This window comes from Miscanthus floridulus, chromosome 10, assembly GCF_019320115.1.
Source record: "Miscanthus floridulus cultivar M001 chromosome 10, ASM1932011v1, whole genome shotgun sequence".
Lineage (NCBI taxonomy): Eukaryota > Viridiplantae > Streptophyta > Magnoliopsida > Poales > Poaceae > Miscanthus > Miscanthus floridulus.
In genome coordinates, this window is record NC_089589.1 from 119128746 (window position 1) to 119149464 (window position 20719).

Sequence of the window (20719 nt, forward strand, 5' to 3'; positions counted from 1 at the left end):
CGCAGCTCAAGGGCTATCCATGGCGGGACCCTCGTCACCTTCAACAGCGGCACCCCAGCGAAGGGCGCCTCATCTTTTTCACCCCTGAACGGTGTCCCCAACAATAGTCAGCAGAGGTAACATTGATCCTGTGTCTTTGCAGATCGAGCGGCGTCGCAAGGCAGTTCGGACAGGAAGGAACCCTCGTGGGGCTGGCTCCTCCGCTGTGAGGAGGATGGACAATCGTGGTCCCAAGAGACAGAGCCCCCTACGGCTTCAGTAGAGTAGCTGGATTGCGCGCGCGGAATGTCCAAAGTGCCCCAATACTCCCCACCCGTCCCTAGCTGGTAACGCAGTAATGAATGATGAATTAATAGCCATTTACTCCTGAATTTATTGAAAGTTATCCCATCTTGTCCAACCTTTGCTTTTCCTTTCCTGTGCGACACTGTCGCAAGTTCGTAGTAACTGTGGCGAGCATCGTGGTTGTTCGTCGGAAGTCGATGTTTGGGTCTCCGTTGGCTCGGACACTCAAAACATGAAAAGGTCAAAATCCTAGTTCGGGATTTTCAGCCCTACGTCCAGTAGTATAGTGATCGTTACATTAAGGAATGCCCAATCGGGGGTTACAACGGTGGAAATCGAGAGAGCTTGGTAGGGGATCGCTCGGTGCTGTCCTAGTGTTCGTCAGTTTTCTTCCTCAGTGAGTTAGGCATCGGTCTTTTCTAGCTGAGGTTCTATATTTCTCTTGGAAATCGCCCCCCTTCTACACAAGTCGTCCCTCCCCTTATATTCTATAGAGGGCCGGTGTATTGGTCGGTTTGGGTTATAGTCTATGGTCTATGCACCAGGATGCATGAGTCCTCTGCCGCGGCCTTCAAGGAACTCGCCTTGTCGTGTAGGGAGGACTCGACAGAGCCACAACCGTCTCCGGATGTCGCTGCCATTGTTCTGGAACTTACCCGCCATAGGCTGTTTGTGGTAGAGTGGCCTCCCGTGGTGAACCATCTCGAGGCTTCCTCTGTTGCCAAGGAGCCCCACTTGGAGGGGCTGACGAGTGGGCCCTAGAGCCTTTGCCCCTAGAGTAGTTGAAGTCCCGTGTCATGTTGTGTCACGCCGGTTCCGTGACCCTGTTGAAGGAGTGTCCGACAGGGGCTTGCACCGTGATGGCGAGGGGTTGAGCCCGATCATTGATGACTGGGTTAGTCAATCGGTGTGCACAGAGTCCTGGTGGTCTTGGGTCAGACGTCCTTCTAGCGGTTCCCGAGCCTTTATGTCTGCGCGCGGCTTCTAAGCTGAGCGATGCTAGGATCGAGCATCATATGAGGAGGCCTGAGTTAGGGTCTAGCTGGCCCGTCGGGGAGTCGCCAGCTCTAGGCCCGCGTGGGTCAAGCGGCACGGCGTTGGGGCGCTGGCTTAGTGCCAATCCAGCGCTCGGTGTCCCACGCCCGTGTGAGGGCTTGATGACAGGCCTCCTTGTCCCGGGCTGCACTTTACGATGGCCGGGTGCGTTCTGTGCCCTAGGCTCGGGTTGCACTCGTTGGGTGCACCACTCAGTGCCATCTGCTCCTATCTTTGTTGCTCTCAGGAAGTGATCACGGGGCGCGCATCTGTCGGGCTCCGGAATTACCAGCGAAGAGGCTGGTGTAGCTCGTGAGGCCACCGTGGGGCCTGCTTGTTAGCAGGCGGGGCGGTTTCTCCATGTGCCCTTCCGGCTGACTCGTGGTGTAGTCTTTTTACAATCATTGGTTGACGCTCCAGCAGGTGAAGTTAACAGGCGCGATGCCCGGTGCTCCATGACCCGCCACACCACACGGTGACGATCTCAAGGTCGAGGGGCCATGGTGATTTGGATGCGCGGATCTGGGCCATAATCTTTTCCAAATGGGCCGCCCGGCACGGCATGGCACGGGCACGGCATCGGCACGGCACGGCGAGGCACGGCACTATGCGGCACGGCGGCCCGCCGTGCCGTGCCTGTTAGTGCCACTGTGCCTAAGTGGCAGCCCAGGCACGGCACTATGGAGGGGAAACCGTGCCGTGTCGTGCCAGCAGGCACGGTGGCACGCCAGTGCCCGTGCCGGCCCAGGCACTAACACATTTTTAACCCAAGTTCATCAGCACAAGTGTACAACTTAACTAGTCAGGAAAACACAGCAAACACACAGAATTAAGAAAATAGGAATATATTTGGAGCATGTGCAATGGCTGCCTCATTAAAAACCTGCTAGGTAAAACTCACCCTTGTGAGAAACCCTAGTCAGGAAAAGAGTACAGCCTAGCTCCATTAAAGTTCAATGTGCTTACATCATTGTACAAGTCCAAGTTCTCATATCACGGATTTGATTTCCCACAGCGGGCAAATGCGTCCGCCACCGCGTAAAGGTCACGGTAAATCGTGGCCTTCCTACGGCGGGCCGCTTTGCCCGCTGCGGTTAATCGATTTACCGCGGCGGGCACATTAGGACGCCCGCCACGGTAAATCATTTAAAAAAACAAAAAAAACCCAGGAGCCCGCCGGCGAGCCCATTCTCAAGCCCGCCAGCGAGCCCGTACGTTCCCAGCCCAACCCACCGACGCACCCGTTCCCACCTTGCTGGATCCGCCCACCACCGCGGCCAGGGAGCTCCTCCGCACCGGATCCACCCACCACCTCAGTCGAGCGGCCCACACGCCACGGATCTAGCGCCATGGATGGACCCACCACCGGATACGCGCCGTGGGGGCTGGATCTGGGCCATGGTGGCCGGATCTCATCGTCGTCATCTGCAAAGGAAGAGGGAGAGGGAGATGAAGGAAGAGGGAGAGGGAGGGAAGTGATGTACCTACCTCCACGTGCCACGCCGCCGTGGATCCCCGCCGGAGCAGGTGCCGCCGCCATGGATCTGGCCCCAGCCATCGTGGATCTGGCCCCAGTCACCGTCGTCGTCGTGGACGCCCCAGCCGCCGCCGCCGCGAGGAGGGAGGGGGAAGGCCACCATTGTGGATCCGCGCCGTGTCGATCCGCGCCATGGAGAGGGAGGGAGGAAGGCCGCCGCCGTGGTGAGGCTAGATCCGTCGGGGATGCCGTGGTGGACGCCGCCGCCACCTTGCTATGGCGGTCCTTGTCGCCGGCCACGGCACGCACCACCGAGTATGCCCGCCTTGCAGCGCCATCACTGGCATCATGGGGTGGAGAGGGAGATGGAGGCTAGCCGGAGGAGAGGGGCGGCGCGCCGAGACGGTGTGAGGGAGAGGGGCACGAGTGAGAGTTGGAGGAGAGGGAGCAGGAGCGCCGTGTGGATCTAAGAGTGAGAGGGAGCAGGGGCGCCGTGCTCACGGAGGCGGAGGGAGGGAGTTCGGCTGTGGCTGGGAAACCGTAAGTGTGCCTATTTATACCTGGAGTGGCTATCGGGCTTTGTCTTGGGCCAGGCCATTTTCCGTGGCGGGCCTTATAATGTGCCCGCCTCAGAAAATCAATTTACCGAGGCGGACACCTTAAAATGCCCGCCACGGTTAATACCTATTAACCGTGGCGGGCATTTTAAGGTGCCCGCCTCGGTAAATCGATTTTTCGAGGCGGGCAAAAGTGCCCACCACGGTAAATAAAAAACGCCCGCCTCGGTAAATCGTGGGATTAACCGTGGCGGGCTAAAATAGGCGTCCGCCTCAGTTTTGTTTTTGGGGTGTCTCGCAAAATCATTTCTGTAGTAGTGTATTACAGAGCCAAGTTCAAGCTAAATGTAAAGACTAAACTAATAAAGATATGCTTCAAGCTTCAAGTTCAAGCACCCAGCTGGCCAGCTGCAAAAGAAGAACAAAGTTAGCATTAGGAGCACTGATCAGTTAGCAAAAGAAGAAGAGGAAGTTAGGGTTGTAATTTACCTTGGCAGCCGGGGCACTAATCAAGATAAAGCTCTTCAAATGTTTCCTCTAGCTCCGAGTCCTCCACATTGTGCTGTAGCCTTGCCTCCGCCAACTCCCAATCCTGGACGCAGGTGAGCCACTCCACCGTCTCCAGCTTCAGCCTCCTCCGCCGCTCCTCGATGATCCTACCAGTCATACTAAACGTAGATTCTGAAGATATGGTAGACACAGGAACAGTTAAAACATCTTTAGCCATGATGGACAACACTGGATATATCAGTTTGTGCTCATGCCACCATTTCAAGATGTCAAATGAATCATCCAACTGGCTAATAGTGTCACAATCCAAGTATGAGACAAGTTCAGAAGCATTAGAAGCTGTAGAAGTAGCAGCATGCAGCAAAGCAGTAGCAGATGTATCTCTAGACAGATTAAGAGAGGAATGCAGTAGTGAAGTACCCCCACCAGAAGGACTAGGTGTATCATCATCATAAATTTCATCCCAAGCAGACCTTTTCTTACCAGACAAGTTTTGAGGGACAGTCCTCCTCAACCTAACAGCTCCATATTTCTCCTCATACTTATTGAAAACATTAGTAAGCCTAGCTCTAGTGCCAACCTGGTAAGCACTGTAATCTGTACTGGTAAGGTTCATCAACTTCCTCAGCACTTTTGCAAAACCCTTCATTTTAGCTCTAGGGTCCAAGATGAATGCAAAAGAATAGAGCAAAGGTATGTCCCTCCAATATTTATTATATTTGTCTATTATAGGTTGAATCACATTTCTCAGGTGAATGTCATTACTATAATTATTCAGGTGTATAGCAATCTTAACCAGATAATGAAGCATAAGTGGAGATGTAGGATAGTAAACACCAGACAATGCAACAGTAGCATCATAGAACAGTTCAAGAAACACAAATACTTTTTCAGCAACAGCCCGATGTTCTTCAGTTAGAAGCAACTCACTATTCTCACCTCTAGGATAATTGGCATGTATGAAAGTAGTGAAAGGATCTTTGTGAGGAAGCAAAGTCTTAAGCATTAGATATGTAGAGTTCCACCTTACATCCATGTCCAACTGAAACTTTCTAGGCCTAACACCCGCTGCAATGCAAAGTCTTTTGTATGCTGCAATCCTCTGATTAGATGAGTTTAAAAATGATATTGCAGTTCTAAAAACATCAATCAAAGATTTAAGATAATTAAGTGCCTCCTTGACAATCAGGTTGATTATATGGCATGCACAACGCTGATGCAAGAACATAGTACTAACAGCAGATTCAGGTTCAGGATGCCTTGGATCCTCTACAAGTACCTCAAGACCAAGATATTTAGACAAAACAGGTCTAAGTTTTTGCATGGCAGAAACATTAGATGAAGCATTGTCCAAAGTAACAGCAAACACTTTTTCAGCAACACCATAATCACCAAGAACAGATGCAACTCTATCAGCAATGTTTTGTCCATTATGGGAACAATCAATAAGCACAAGACCAAGCACCCTCTTCTCTAGTTGCCAATCAGGGTTTATGTAATGAGCAACAACACTAAGGTAGTCCTCTTTGGCTTTGCCAGACCATATATCAGAGGTTAGGCACACACAATTAACAGAATCAGAAGCAAGTAGCTCAACAAGCTTAGCCTTTCTATCAGAAAACATTTTGGCTAAGTCTCTAGTGGTGGTTTGTGTAGAGACAGCCTGAAACTTAGGATTATGAGCATTACAGATGTATTCCTCAAATGCAGCAGATTCACCAAAGCTTATAGGAACATCTACCCTAGCAAGCAATCGACAAAGTTCAGTACAAGCACGCATAGGACAGTAATCCCAATTACGCATAGAACCATCAGGATTAAAAGAGATCTGAGACTGACTAAAGCTCCTAGTTTTCTCTCGCCTAACAGCACATTTATCCCTGTGACAACGGAGGTGGCCAGTGCCAATTGCAGATCTACCAGAATACTGCTTTTTGCAATGGATGCAGACAGCGCCATACCTGACCTTCTTACCTTTGGGACCCATCTTGAACAGCTTCTTGAAGTCAAGCCACACATCAGAGGTACAGGGACGTGATACCTGGTCGTCGGCGTTCTCATCTTGTTTGCCGCCTTGGTCCTCTGCTCCATCACCACCTTCAACGTCGATTGGATCACCGGCTCCACCTCCAGATCCACGGCCGAAGAGCTCTTCTACCTCCTCGTCGCCCATGTCGTCGTCTTCGTCTTCTCCAGGGAGCTCGCGCAACCTCTTGGACTCCTCATGGTACGCAGACAAGGCAGCCTCGACTCTCTCTTCAGAGGGGGGCCGGGGAGGCATCGCCACTGGCCTCAAACGGCTGCACAAGTGCACATGAGCAAGAAGAAGTAGATCATTAGATCAAGATTCAAGAACAAGAAGAAGAAGACGGTCAAGATCAAGAGCAAAAGAAAGAACAAGAACGATTAGGGTTAGGGTTTACTGCGGATTCTTACCTCAACGACGCCGGTGACGTAGACGGAGCTCGGAGCAGCTGCGAATCAGCGGATCTGAAGAAAGTAGAAGAAAAAGATCAGGAAGAGAAAGCATCTTCCGTGCCGGAGCTGCCGGAGGGCGAGAAGAAGAAGAAGATGAGTGCTCTTACCTGCATCTTCGGAGCCCCGGAGCTGCCGTAGGGCGAGAAGAAGAGGTGGGGACGGCGGCGGGTCGCCGTCGCCCGTCGGAGTCGTCCCGCGCCATCGGAATCGGAGAGGAGAGCCAGAGAGAGCGAGAGGAGAGCGCGGCGGGGGAGGGCGAGAATGATTTAGGGTTTGGGGTGCGAGGGGGAGCCGACCGACGACGCTGCTTATATACACCCCCACCCCAACGGCGGAATCCAACGGCTAGAATCGCAGGGGTCGGGGGATCCAACGGCCATGATGGCTCGATGCCGTGCCGATGCTGGACCAGGCCTTTTTTTCGTGCCGTGCCTCGTGCTGGCCCATGGGCCGAATGTGCGGCCCAGGCACGGGCATGGCTGCGGGCCGTGCCAGGCACGGGCACGATGCCTAGCGGGCCGGGCCGTGCTAGTGCCGTGCTTTTTAGGGCCGTGCCCGTGTCGGCCCATCGGGCCTAGCCCATTTGAAAAACTATACTGGGCCATCAGTCCTGCGTGGAGAGGGAAGGCGTGGCATATTGTAATATACAAATGTGAATAATAAAGTATGTAAGGTAGCTAGAGGAACCGTTGTTATAAGTGCACCAATAAATTAAAAATATAAAAATTCAGATAATATTTTCTAGCGATCATCCCGAGTTCGATTTCTATATGTATTGGGTTCCATTACAACACATGGTCACATTTGCTAGTAGGTATCTAATGTAAAAAAAAGGAGGTCAGGGTGGTGAGAGCAAGGGTTTCCTTGGCGTAGCGGAGCCGATGATTTCCGGACTAGGCATATAACCCAATCAAATACCTTCTTGTGGCTGTCTTGAGTTGTAATATAAAAGCCTATCGATTGATCTCATATTCTCATCTCCATCGATTTCCCATTGTGGCCAGGCCAGCAACCCTACAACTCCTTCCGTACACATATGCCGGGCTCTGTTCTTGGGGGCGGCATGGCGCACAGCGTCAGCGCGTCCGGCATCGTCGCCCAGGTCGTCAAGGGGTCGCACGTGCAGAAGATCGATGGGTACTCCCGGATCAAGGGACTCGGCAACGACAGATTCATCACATTCGACCCGTTCGACGTCGACGGGCATCCTTGGGTCATCAGGTATTTCCCTGACGGAGATTGCACGAAACCCTACGGCTGGATAGGCTTCTTCCTGTGCCTCAACCACAACCCTGGCACGGACGTCGAGGCAACCTAGGAGTTCAGTTTGCTCGATTGCGTCGGAGTCCCGTCGTATCGTTCTCGCCACGACACGGTTCGCACTTTCAACCAAGAAGACGGATGGGGATGTGCAAAATTCATCAAGAGGAAGACCCTAGAGGAATCAGACTATCTCAAGGACGATTGCTTCAGAGTCAGATGCGACGTCAACGTCTGGACGGCGGTCCGCACCGGCAGCATCCCGCAGGTTGTCACCGTGCCACCATCAGGCATGCACCAGCATATGGGCCGCCTCCTCGAGTCCCAGGTGGGAACGGACGTCACGTTCCAGGTCGGCGAGGAGACCTTCGCCGCGCACCGGCCCGTGCTCGCCGCTCGGTCGCCGGTGTTCATGGCGCAGCTCTTTGGCCAGGTGAAGGACACGACCACGAGCCACGTACGCATCGATGACGTCGACCCGAGAGTGTTCAGGGCCATGCTGCACTTTGTCTACACGGATTCGCTACCGGAGATGGACAGCAGCGACGAGCCGGCCGTGGCTCAGCATCTGATTGTGGCGGTGGATAAGTACGGCATGGAGAGGCTGAAGCTCATCTGCGAGGACCGTCTTTGCGACTACATTAACACCGGCACGGCAGCGACTACACTGGAACTTGCGGAGCAGTATGGCTTCAGAGGGCTGAAAGAGGTGTGCTTCAAGTTTCTCAAGACTCCCGGCAATCTAAAGGCGATCATGGATAGTGACGAGTTTCAGCGTCTGACAACCAGGTGCCCTTCCCTTCTTTGCGAGCTGCTCGCCAACGTGGCACCCTGACGCTCGAATCAGAGACACAAAAATTAATATGCTATATAAGTATACTCTCTATGCATGTAAACTTTTTCTTAGATAATGGGAACAAAGTTTAGAGATAATGAGACCAATTATTACAATCTTGTAAAATACCTCCACTAGTAAAGAAAATGTTTTTGACTAGCGGTTTTTATTAACCCTAAGTGTAATTAAAGGCCCGTGAAAATTAGTGGGCACCACTTAAAAACCGACTCACGCTGTTTTCCACGCTTGTGGTTGCCAGAAATCAAACATGTGACCTTGTGCCTCCCCTGTTACTACCCTAAACACCGCACTTGATAGCCTTTTGGGACAAAAAGGCATAAACGTTCCCCACGTATCCACTCTATCAGAAACTTTTAACTAAAAAGTTTTGGATCTCATTAAGATCAACTACTTTGTCTTTGGCCGTTTTTCCATCATCCGAAGTGATTTGAAATTTTTTAAAAATACGAATTTCAAAATAATTAATCTTATAAAACATAATCTCGGGTGCTACACTATTTTTAAATAAAAAGTAGTCAACTAAAAAGTTTTAGATCTTTTCAAGTAGCACAACTTTTATTCAGATTATTTATCCATCCAAGATTATTTGAAAAGCTCAAAAATTGATTACAAATTATTTGTATTGACAGTAGGTTAAGAAAACTGCCGGTGTGAATACATCTTTACGGGCGGTTTTCTTAAGGCTACTGCTAGTAGAAACAATATATTTACACAGGTGCTTCTCTTATAGACACCGTAAGTAGAAATTGAATTTACAGCGGTGATAGTTAAGAGAACCGCAAGCGTAGTTTTAATGCAGGGACGGTGTAGTGGTATTGTAGTGGTCTCTTCCCAACGAAAAACCAAGAGATGCCCACCTCTGGACTACTCTCTCTCTCTCTCTCTCTTGATCGATCCGTAGACTCAGCTCTCCCATGGGTTAAGCATTTCTAGTGTCAAGTGGTTCGCAGGGTTAAACTAGGTGGTTCTACCACAACTAGTTTCCGAAACAATACTTGAGATTTGAGGTAATTGTTTCCATCCTTTGAAGCATATATTTTTTTCGTCACTATATCATTGTCAGTTAATGGTAGTGAGTGTTAAATAAAAAATAGGTACAATGCTGCCACTTGTCCATTGCTGGTTCCAAAAACCAGACCAATCTGGCTGTGATTTGTGATTTTTAGTAGTCTTTAAATGTGTTTAATGCATACCAAGCCCCTCATCTTAGTCATTCGGTAATTTGGTAAGACAGTATGCCATCTGTGACTACAATCACCCTAAGCAAGTGCAAATAGAAATATTAAATTTATCAGAATAAATGTAAACATATATACAAGAAAGACTAGCAGGAGTCCATATTTGATTACTCCATAGAGCAATAATAACAAGTCAGGTTTCAATTCCTGCTATTTCCTGGTAATCTCTAAGCTCACATCAACACCAGCCCTACAGGCTACAGGCACGGGAAGTAACACAGCCAGGACTATCAAGCTGCAAATTAAAATCCTCCTTGTTCCGCTGCTCTTACATTAGTTGTAATAACTCCTTGTAACTGTCAGTACAAATAAATCTTCTTTTAAATGAAAAGTTTTAATAACAGTACACCCTGCGTTCAAGGCAGCAAATGAATCGGTACTCTCTATCAAAACGGAAACAATGCATTTCGGATGCCATGATCCTGTATAAATATATGCATCCCCGGCCTACCATCCAAGCTAGCTATAGCTCTCCCATTTCAACTGATTGAATATCGGAAAAAAAAAAGATCAATTGATCGAGAGCTACAGACTAACATTGCAACCATGGCTTGCAACAAGATCACCGCTGCAGCTACATGTGTCCTAGTACTGTCGCTCGTTTTGCCATCAGGTAACAAACAACTCCACCTCTAGTCGTCTTCTTCTACCTCCAGCTTGTGATGTCAGCTAAAAACAAATCTCTTTTTGATTGAGTAGACGTACAGGGTGTAAAATGGACGCCGTGCAGCCCGTTTGTGCGCAGTCGGATTGGCTCATGCAGGGGCGGCGATCTCCAGGATTGCAAAGGTCGGTGCCTACTTGAGGGCTACTCGGGTGGAATCTGCGACACCAAAGACATCTGCTATTGCATTCAGACTGACTGCTCTTCGGATGGTAAACTGAATGGTGGCCAGAGAGGGTCGCCTGTGCCGGCACCAGAGTCTAGGGGTGCATGAGCAAGAGCATATAGTAGCAAACATATATGTACCACCATAAAAGAATTTAATGTGTGGTTGTGTGTGTTTTGGGTAATATAAATGGCGGTGTTGAATTTGTGTGCCAATTACTTTGATAAAACAAAATAAAAGTATTTTCCCTATTGTGAACTACTATCACTGTGGATGACAAATTACATCTATGAAACGCGAATTTCCCCATGGGTGACAAACTTTTGTGTTGTTTTTTAGCTATATGGATACGAAAATTCATGATTAACATGTCAGATTATATAATCATGACAGGGCAATGAAAAAACGCACAGGATTCAATTTTTTCCTTGTGCGTGAATAAACACACAGGGAAATTTGTTTGCCCCGTTGATTCTACAAGAATTCCATGTAAAAGAGTAATTGCCCTATCAGTATGATTGTTACGCACAGGGAAAAACAATTATCTTGTTGAGTCAAATTTTACGCAAATGGAAAAAAAGGTACACACAACTGTTTATAAACCGTAAACCTAATCCATCCTGCCTCCCTCCTATTCAATGCACGCTCATCTAGTTAGTCCAACATTTCCCTTCAAAACCGGCCCCATCCAACACGGCCACCCTCATTGACCAGCACAACCCCGTCCCCATTCAACGACCACTTCATACAAAACATTTTAGGAGTTACGCCCTATGATTAACAGAGGTGGACATTTTTTTGGCACCGCCTTTAAAAATGACGAGACAGACTCTCGGTAAATGCCCATCTCTATTTATCATTTATTCACTACGGGAGAAGCAAAATTTGCCTAGTGCCGCATGCTTTGCCGAGTGCCGAAAATAGGGCACTCGGCAAAGCCACTCTTTGCCGAGTGTTGCACTCGGCAAAGAATTGCACTCGGCAAAGAGTGGCTTTGCCGAGTGCCACAGCGTGCCCGGCGCTCGGCAAAGCACGCCACTCGGCAAAGGCACTCTTTGCCGAGCGCAACACTCGGCAAAGAGCGCACTCGGCAAAATGCCCGTCAGTTGCCCGCCTACCCCGCCCACGCCGTTACCATCTTTAAAAAAAATGTTTACCGAGCGCTTAACCTGACACCCGGCAAAGAGGCCCTTTGCCGAGTGCTGCAGTCTGGCACTCAGCAAAGGCCCTCTTTGCCGAGTGTCAGGCATGGTACTCGGCAAAGTATTTTTATTTTTTTTTAATTTTGATTTCAATTTTTTTGTAGACCTTATCTATTGTTTACAAGCACATGTTAAAATTTGGGACCTTTTTATAACTTTTTGCTATATTTCTTGAATTAATTTTGTTTACTTGTATTTTTTCCGAAAAAATAAATTTGAACTGCAGGTGCATGAAATAATGAAATGTAGCCATTCAAAAAATGATAGTCATGTTGTAGAGTGTATTTTGAGGCCGTATGCAGGAACTCACCCAAAATTTTGAGCGCCTTGTTCGCCAAACATGACGACCCGCTTGTGGTCGGAGTGTATTTAAATTATAGAATGTTGTAACATGGCTTTGGCGGGTGGCGAAGGCCCCCGACAGCAGGATGTCACCAAGGCGTCTTCGACCGTCTTAGGGCGGAGACCCGGCGCTGACTAAAGGAAATTTCCTGGCTATACTCGAAGGGTGCTGAATCTCCTTTTCATCGCGGATTCCGCCAAGACCAGGCACGCATCCCGCCGACCACTCAGGCGGGCGTCTCCGGTATTACAGGCGGAGGCCGCCTTATCTCTAAACTAATCAAACAAACGATCTTGCCTAAGTGTGCGCAGGTACTCAAGCGCAGGCGCTCGCGGTCCGCGCATGCGCGCCAGCATGGCCCCTGCGCGGCCGGGCGGAGACCTACGGATGATGTCTCCGCCCGGACCGACAGAGACTCTCCAAGGCGACGGCGCGCCCCTGAAGGCGGAGGCCAGAGGGCGGGCGGAGACCTGCGGATGATGCCTCCGCCCGGACCGACGAAGATTCTCCAAGGCAACGGCGCGCCCCTGAACGCGAAGGCCAGCGGCGAGAACCATGGCGCCCGTGCGGCCGGGCGGAGACCCGCGGACAACGTCTCCGACCGTCCGGCGGAGACCCGCCGAGGCAGCAGCGCACCCCGGGAGATGAAGGCCAGCGCCGGGGACCCAGGCCTTTGGGCCGAAGACCAAGCTATAGTGGGCCGGCCGCTCATGGAAGCCCATTACTTGAAGACGGTATGGCAGGATTGCCCCGCGAACAAGAGGCTAGCGGCAGAATATTCTAGGAATATACTGTAGCAGTTGAGGGACATTGTAATAAATTTTGTTATGTAGTAGTTGAGTCCTATAAATAGGGGACACTTTTGTAACCGTGGAGGTTGGTTGGTGAACAAATTAATGAAACCATAGCTTTCTGTGTCATTCCCTTACTCACCACTCTCCCCCTTATCGTTGTTACCCTGAGCCTCTGCCCGAGGCCGACCGTCCGATGGGCGGAGGCCTCGGTCTCCTCCGCACAGTTTGAAACCGCTAGTCTCAACATTGGCGCCCACCGTGGTTGGGCCAAGGCAAACCAATGATGGCAGGGAAAAGAAAGACCACCACCAGAGCAGCAGTGACCACGGGTCAGCGAGGAAGGCCTAGGCGCAACACTCGTAGCGCCTACGCAACCTCGCCAGCGGAGGATGACACCAGAGCAGATGCCCAGGGTCAACCACCGGAACCCCAAGACCGAGAGATTCAAGATCCGGAGGCCCAACCAAACTCAGCCACAGCACCCGAGCAAGAACTGCAACAGCTGCAAGCACAGTTGCAAAGAGCACAACAGGAGAGGGACAGAATGGCAACAACATTCGCAGCTAATCAGCAAGCTATTCAAGCATCAGCACAAGCAGCAGAAATAAGGCAGCAGTTGGCAGTCCTACATGCTGAGATGCTAAGTATGTAGCATGCAGTACCAGCGACAACCTCTGTAATCCCAGCCTCCGTAGCAACACCAACTGCAACCGTGCTTCAAGGTTCTACGCCAGTGATCAGCCAGCCGACGATGCCATCTCAGGTGATGCGGAGGCCTATCGATCCCAAGTCCCCACTATCTGAAGGCATACAACAGTCGCCATGGCCAACAGCGTACAAGCCAATCACACTACCCAAGTTCATCGGAAAGACTGACCCCCATCAGTTCATTATGAGTTACGAGGCAGCAGTAGCCTCTGCCGGCGGAGACGATGCCGTCTTGGCAAAGTCATTTGTCATTGCAGCCGAAGGCGACGCGCTGGCTTGGTATTCTATGCTCAAACCAAGCACAGTCTATTCTTGGGAGAACCTCCGGGACAAGATATTGTCAAACTTCCAAGGGCTAACAGCATAGTTGCTGACTTCCACAGATCTGTTTCAGTGCAAGCAAATGCAGGGAGAGACACTACATGACTACTTCTGGAAATTCGTGCAACTAAAGGTGAAGGAACCAGATGTCCCAGACGAGATCGCCATTGAAGCAGCGATCAAAGGCCTCCAAATCAGGCCATTCGCAGCACACTTAGCAAGAGAGAAACCAATCTCCATTCAGCAGTTGTATGACGAGTTTGAGAAGTACTGCAGATCAGACAATGACCTACGCAAGAGGCTGGAGGAGCAAGGTCAAAACAGACAACAAAACAGCAGCAAAAATTCCCAGAAAACATATACAAACCAGAATGTATCAAATCAGAAGCCAGGCCAGGGGCAAGTGCTCAGTATCGAGGGTCAACCCCACCCCGAGCAAGGGCAACAGGCAGTGCCAACACGGCCGGAGACCCAGACAAGGAACCAAGGTCGGCAAGGTTACCAAGGCAAAAACTGGATCATAAACCAAAGCCAGAAACAACGCAGGCCATATTGCGTCTTTCACGGCGAAAACGCAGGGCACAGCACCAAAGATTGTCCGGAGACAAAAGAAACACAAGAAAGGATGAAGAACAAGCAGACTGCCCAACCTCCAACACAGCAGAGCCCAAGAGAGGTCAACACCACATACACAACTGGCCACCAGCAGTACTGCCCAATGTACCCAGCGCTAAACGCAACCCAAATACATCCCTCCACACTGGCCTCTGCCTATTACCCAAACTTCCTACCAGCATGGCGGTCATCACCTTCGCAGCAGCCTCCGGCGGGCAACTACAGGTCCGGAGGCAAGCCTGACCTACATAAACCCAAAATCTCCCCATATAACCTACCTCGAAAGCAAACCCACCGGAGCAAAACCAAATAAGGTTCGAGCCTCCACAGCCACAGCACCACATGCAGCAACTGCCTCCGCCACCACCACACAACCAACCCCCAACACCAAAAAACGAGCCAAACCCAGAAAACCAAGTCAACCCTCATGGAGCACTGCCAACAATAGGCATGATATTGCCGATCGCCGGAGGATCATCAATGGAGTTTCAAACGAAAAAGCAGAAAAAGATCACCTCCGCCTGGTAAACAATGTAGCAGTCCAAGGCCCGGCGAAACACACAGATTGGTCCAGAGTCCCAATCACCTTCATAGAAGAAGATCTCCATCTAGAGAGCTACCCTCACACAGACGCAATGGTGATCAAGACCAACATAGCAGCATGGGAGATAAGCAGAATACTGGTCGACACGGGCAGTTCAGCAGATATCATCTTTGCAAATACATTCGACCAAATGAAGCTCAGCAGAAATCAACTACAACCCTCCGAATCCCCTTTAATAGGATTCGGAGGCAAGCAGATATAAGCATTAGGAAAAATCTCACTCCCAGTGTCGTTCGGAACCCAAGCGAATGCCAGAACTGAGTACATAACCTTCGACGTCGTCGATCTATATTACCCTTACAATGCCATCTTGGGCAGAGGATTCACAATCAAATTCAACGCAGCCCTGCATATGGCCTACCTGTGCATGAAAATACCAGCACTCCATGGTATTATCACAGTCCGAGGCAGCCAGAAAGAAGCAAGAAACATAGAGAAAGCTATCTGCAGAGCCCAAAGAAACATCAATGCAGTCGAGTCGGCGAACAAAGAACTAGAGCCTCCGGACATGCCCAAAGGAGAAACAGATATGGCAGGTCAAAAGAGACAAAGCTGATCCCTCTAGAAAAAGAGTTACCGGACAGAAAAGTAACAATCAGCTCAAAATTGTGCAAGGCAAAAGAGGAAGAGCTCATGGCAATCCTAGTAAAAAACAAGGACATCTTCGCCTGGTCAGCCTCCGACCTCCAGGGAGTCAGCAAGGACATCATACAGCACGAACTGGATATCAACGAAAACATGAGACCAAGAAAACAGAAACAGAGAAAAATGTCGGAGGACAAAATCCTGGCAGCAAAGGCAGAGGTGCAAAGACTGCTAGATGCAAAAGTGATCAGGGAAGTCAAGTATTCAGAATGGCTTGCAAACGTAGTCTTGGTACCAAAGAAAAATGGCAAAATGAGAATGTGCATAAATTTCACAAATCTGAATAAAGCTTGCAAGAAAGACCCTTTCCCATTGCCAAGAATAGATGCCTCCATCGACAAGGCAGCTAGATGCCAGAGGTTCTCTCTCCTCGACTGTTTCTCTGGGTATCACCAAATCTGGATGAAAAAAGAAGACGAAGACAAGACAAGTTTCACCACCCCATTCGAGACATACTGCTACACCAGAATGCCGGAGGGACTCAAGAATGCCGAAGCAACCTTTGCCAGAATGACAAAGGAGGTTTTGGGATCACAGCTAGATAGAAACATCATAGCCTATGTCGACGACATAGTGGTCATGAGCAAAAACAAGGATGATCATGTCTCTGACTTACATGAGACCTTCACCAACCTCAGGACAGCTGGCCTCCGCCTCAACCCAGAGAAATGTATATTCGGAGTCACAAAAGGGAAGATGCTCGGTTATATCATAAGCAGCGAAGGCATCAAAGCGAACCCGGACAAAACCAGAGCAATAATGGCAATGGCAGAGCCCAAAAACAAGAAGGAAGTACAAAAGCTAACGAGAAGAATAGCAGCGCTCAACAGATTCATCTCAAAATCAGCAGAACATAGCCTACCCTTCTTCCAAGCCCTGATGGGTGGAGACAACTTCGAATGGGGGTCCAAGCAGTCGAAGGCATTTCATAACTTGAAAGAGTATCTGGCAAACTCACTAATGGTCTCCGTCCTAGAATCGGACAGCCACCTATTGTTGTATGTGGCGGCCTCCGACCATGCAGTCAGCGCAGTCTTAGTCCACGAGCTAGAAAAAGAATCAGGCAAATCTCAAAAACCAGTTTATTTCATCTCAGAAGCACTGTCCGGAGCCAAACTAAACTATAGAGAGGTAGAAAAAGTTGCCTACGCAGTGCTGATGGCGTCAAGAAAACTAAAGCATTACTTCCAAGCCCACGAAATCTCAGTTCCAACATCGCTGCCACTACAAGACTTGCTCAGAAACAAAGAAGCCTCCGGCAGAATAGGCAAATGGGCTATAGAGCTATCACAATTTGGAATCTCATATGTCCCCAGATCAGCAATCAAATCACAAGCATTAGCTGATTTTGTAGCAGATTGGACACCTCCGATAGAGCCCAAGATACAACCAACAACTCAAGCCTGGATAGCATTCACGGATGGAGCCTGGGGCCAAGCCGGAGCAGGAGCCTCCGCCATCCTAACGGCACCCTCCAGCGTCAGACTGAAATACGCAGCAAGGCTAGAGTTCAAATCAACAAACAACATAGCAGAATATGAAGGCCTGATCTTAGCGCTGAGCAAAGCAAAGGCCCAAGGGGCAAAAACATTAACAGTCAAAACATATTCTCAAGTGGTCACTGGCCAAGTAGAGAAAGAATACACAGCAAGAGAGCCATAACTCATCAAATACCTATCCGTCGTCAGAAATTTGGAGCGGAGATTCGAGGATTTCACCCTGAAGCACATCCCAAGATCAGAAAATGCAGAGGCACATGAATTGGCAAAGGCTGCGGCAAACAACCTGCCACTGCCTCCAAACACTTTTTACCAGATCTTGAAGTCTCCGGCAACTACGGAGACATCCAAGGCACTAAAACCCATACTACACCTGCAAAATGAAGATTGGAGAAAGGTGATAACAGAATTCCTAGAAGGCAAAACCAACAAAGAAGATGAAGCAAAAGCAGCAAGAATACAGGCCAGGGCAAGAAATTACACAATCATAAATGGCGTACTGTACAAGAAAGGAGTAGTCCAGCCTCTCCTCAAATGCATATCGCAGAGTGAAGGCATAGAGTTGCTTCAAGAAATACACTCAGGAATTTGCGGGTCACACATTGGCTCCAGAGCTTTATCAGCAAAGGCAATAAGGCAAGGCTTTTATTGGCCAACACACATACAAGACGCAGAGCAGACAGTCAGAACATGCAAAGCATGCCAAACATTCTCTCCAGGACAGTCAAAACCATCATCGGAGACCCACCTTATACCTCCGATATGGCCGCTGTAAAGATGGGGGATGGACCTGGTCGGCCCATTACCTCCATCCCAAGGAGGAAACAGATTCGTAGTAGTGGCAGTGGAATATTTCACATGATGGATAGAGGCAAAGCCGCTGGCGAAGATAACCTCAGAAACTATCAGAAAATTCTTCTGGCAGAACATCGTTTGCAGATTCGGTGTACCAAGGATCTTGACAGTAGATAATGGAAAACAATTCGATTCAGAGAACTTCAAAGAATTCTTCAAAAGCATTGGGACAAAATTAGCCTTCGCCTCAGTATACCACCCAGAGTCCAATGGAGCAGTGGAAAGAGCAAACAGAATAGTCTTTTCAGCAATATCAAAAACACTGCTGGGCCTACGCAAAGGAAAATGGATAGATGAATTACCTAGAGTTATTTGGTCACACAATACATCCGTCTCAAGAACAACAGGCTTCACACCATTCAAACTACTTTATGGAGAAGAGGCCATGATGCCAGAAGAAATAAAGCACGAAAGCCTCCGCACAACAAGTCAGCTGATGTTGCAAGATGAAGAATATGCAAAAGAAACAATAGAAGCCACCAGACTGGAAGCAGTCGACAACATTGCAAAATATCAGTCCCAAACCAAGAAGTGGAGAGACTCTCAGGTGGTAAGGAAAGACATAAAACACGGAGACCTCGTACTCAGGACAAAACCCAACGCACTTGTCGGTAAGTTGCAACCGAAATGGGAAGGCCCATACACAGCAACGACAGCAGGCCGACCTGGTTCTTTCCACTTGACCGATAGCAAAGGTGTCACGACAACCCACACATGGAATATTGACAGCCTTCGCAGATACTACATTTAGGCAATGTACCAAAGGGCAACCTCCGCAAAATATAAGCGGAGGCCCCTACATGCATTTACCTTAGCTTTTTTTTTACTTCATTCAAAACAAAATGTAAAAGAGCCTGCACTCTTTTCCTCATAGGGGAACTCCAAGCGGAGGTGAGGTTTTTAACGAGGCAGGCTCAATGTAAAAATCCTCAACAAGTATAAAGAGGTAATTCCCCAAAAGAACGCCACAAAGAACCCAAAACCGAAAGCGGCCAGCTCTGGCGCCGCAATATTCGGTAAACAAAAACTACAGGTCCTTTCAAAGCGCTAGCCATAGGCAAGGGCAATTTGAAACGACCTCTATAGCCAAAAAGGCCTCCGACCCTTGACAAAGACCTGACCAAAGTCAGGCATCAAGGCAAAAATCTTTGGCCAAAAATGCCTCCGACCCTTGATAAAGACCTGACCAAAGTCAGGCATCAAGGCAAAAATCTTTGGCCAAAAAGGCCTCTGACCCTTGACAAAGACCTAACCAAAGTCAGGCATCAAGGCAAAAAACTTTGGCCAAAAAGGCCTCCGACCCTTGACAAAGACCTGACCAAAGTCAGGCATCAAGGCAACAATCTTTGGCCAAAAAGGCCTCCGAACCTTGATAAAGACCTGACCAAAGTCAGGCATCAAGGCAACAACCTCGGTGGAACAAGCCTCCGACCTTAGAAAAAAAACCTAGCGTCAGGGGCAACAAATTTGTGGCGCCAGAACTAGGAAAAAGGTCTCCGCTATCCGAAATAGGAAAAACAGAAAGTGCCTGACAAAACACTGCCACCACTGCGGCGCCAGGCCTCTTTACTTCAAAGATCTCAAGGAGAACGAATAATTCAGGCAACATACAGGCCATTAAAGCCAAGATACGTTCCACCTAACAACGTACAAAAATGTTAACACCCGAAAGCCACCACCCCACTATAAAAATGGATTCCCCCCGTGCTCTTAAGAAACTCAGTCCGCATAAGGCGCAAGGGCGCAAGGGGGGAGCAAGGCATAGTGCGGGCAAAAGCCATAGCGAAAGCCATGGAGGCAGGGGTCTCCTTAGATATCCAAATCGGCCATAGATATTGTACGAAAACTCGTAAAATCGGAGGCAACGGTAGACAATCGAAGACAGTGGGAAAAGAGAGGGGGCCTACGGCACGGTGATGAACAGCAAAGGCCTACGGGAGCAGGGGGATATCGCACGAAAACTCGTAACATCCCCCTGACGCTGGAGACCTAACCTGCCATCTCCAAAGATCAACCATGTCCCACGGGTGTGCAGTGTCGGAGACCCATGCCTCCAGACAGCTAAAACACCCAGCTAAAGAAATATCTAGAGTCTCTGCCGTCTGCACAAGCTACGCCAAACCCCCAGCCAGATCAAACAACGAATCGGCAAACCTCGCCAGGCGGACTTCAAGTACGCCTCCGCCGGTCGAAAAACTACAGAGACTTCTACCCCGGCCATCAAGCAAACACAGAGAATGAGAAGAAATGGGGCGAAGGTCCTGGCCGCCACCTCTGTATCGTGCTCGATCGCCCAAGGAAAGGACAACGGTGCGCGAGCTCGGGACCAGACGAGATATGTAAACTACCACGACGGGCTCAAGCCACCACACAAACAATGAAGAAAGTAAACATGTCTTGTATTCCATAAAGCGTCGAGAAACATTCTTACAGGACACCAACTTGAAATAAAATCCTAACTACTGTGGCGGAGGTCCGCGCCAAGCGAGCACGCGAGTAAACCCAGCGCGCTCGTCGTCTATGTCAAACCTAACCGACTCAAATACGTCGTGCGCAACGCTGCGGGGAAAGGCTGAACGCCAATACTCCCAAAGCTCTCCGCTCACG

The 20719-nt window shown here is 49.4% G+C and overlaps 2 protein-coding genes across 2 annotated transcripts; one reads left to right on the plus strand and one right to left on the minus strand.

Annotated features, from left to right (window-relative positions):
- Positions 1-3859: 3859 nt before the first annotated feature.
- Positions 3860-6544, minus strand: LOC136489423 (zinc finger BED domain-containing protein RICESLEEPER 2-like). The gene is made up of 3 exons (XM_066486065.1): positions 6450-6544; positions 6301-6354; positions 3860-6164 (listed from the first exon to the last, which is right to left on the minus strand). Exons 1-3 carry the CDS (start codon positions 6542-6544, stop codon positions 3860-3862), a joined length of 2454 nt encoding a protein of 817 aa, XP_066342162.1.
- An 861-nt stretch (positions 6545-7405) lies between these two features.
- LOC136489424 (BTB/POZ and MATH domain-containing protein 2-like) lies at positions 7406-8437 on the plus strand. The gene is made up of 2 exons (XM_066486066.1): positions 7406-7563; positions 7669-8437. The coding sequence occupies exons 1-2, from the start codon at positions 7406-7408 to the stop codon at positions 8435-8437; spliced, it is 927 nt and encodes a 308-aa protein (XP_066342163.1).
- Positions 8438-20719: the final 12282 nt, after the last annotated feature.

Coding starts and splice junctions, on each gene's coding strand:
- LOC136489423 (XM_066486065.1), bottom strand. CDS start 6,544: ATGGCGCGGGACGACTCCGACGGGCGACGGCGACCCGCCGCCGTCCCC. Junction 6,355..6,449: donor CCGGGGCTCCGAAGATGCAG/GTAAGAGCACTC, acceptor TACTTTCTTCAG/ATCCGCTGATTCGCAGCTGC. Junction 6,165..6,300: donor ACGTCACCGGCGTCGTTGAG/GTAAGAATCCGC, acceptor GCACTTGTGCAG/CCGTTTGAGGCCAGTGGCGA.
- LOC136489424 (XM_066486066.1), top strand. CDS start 7,406: ATGGCGCACAGCGTCAGCGCGTCCGGCATCGTCGCCCAGGTCGTCAAG. Junction 7,564..7,668: donor GGGCATCCTTGGGTCATCAG/GTATTTCCCTGA, acceptor CTAGGAGTTCAG/TTTGCTCGATTGCGTCGGAG.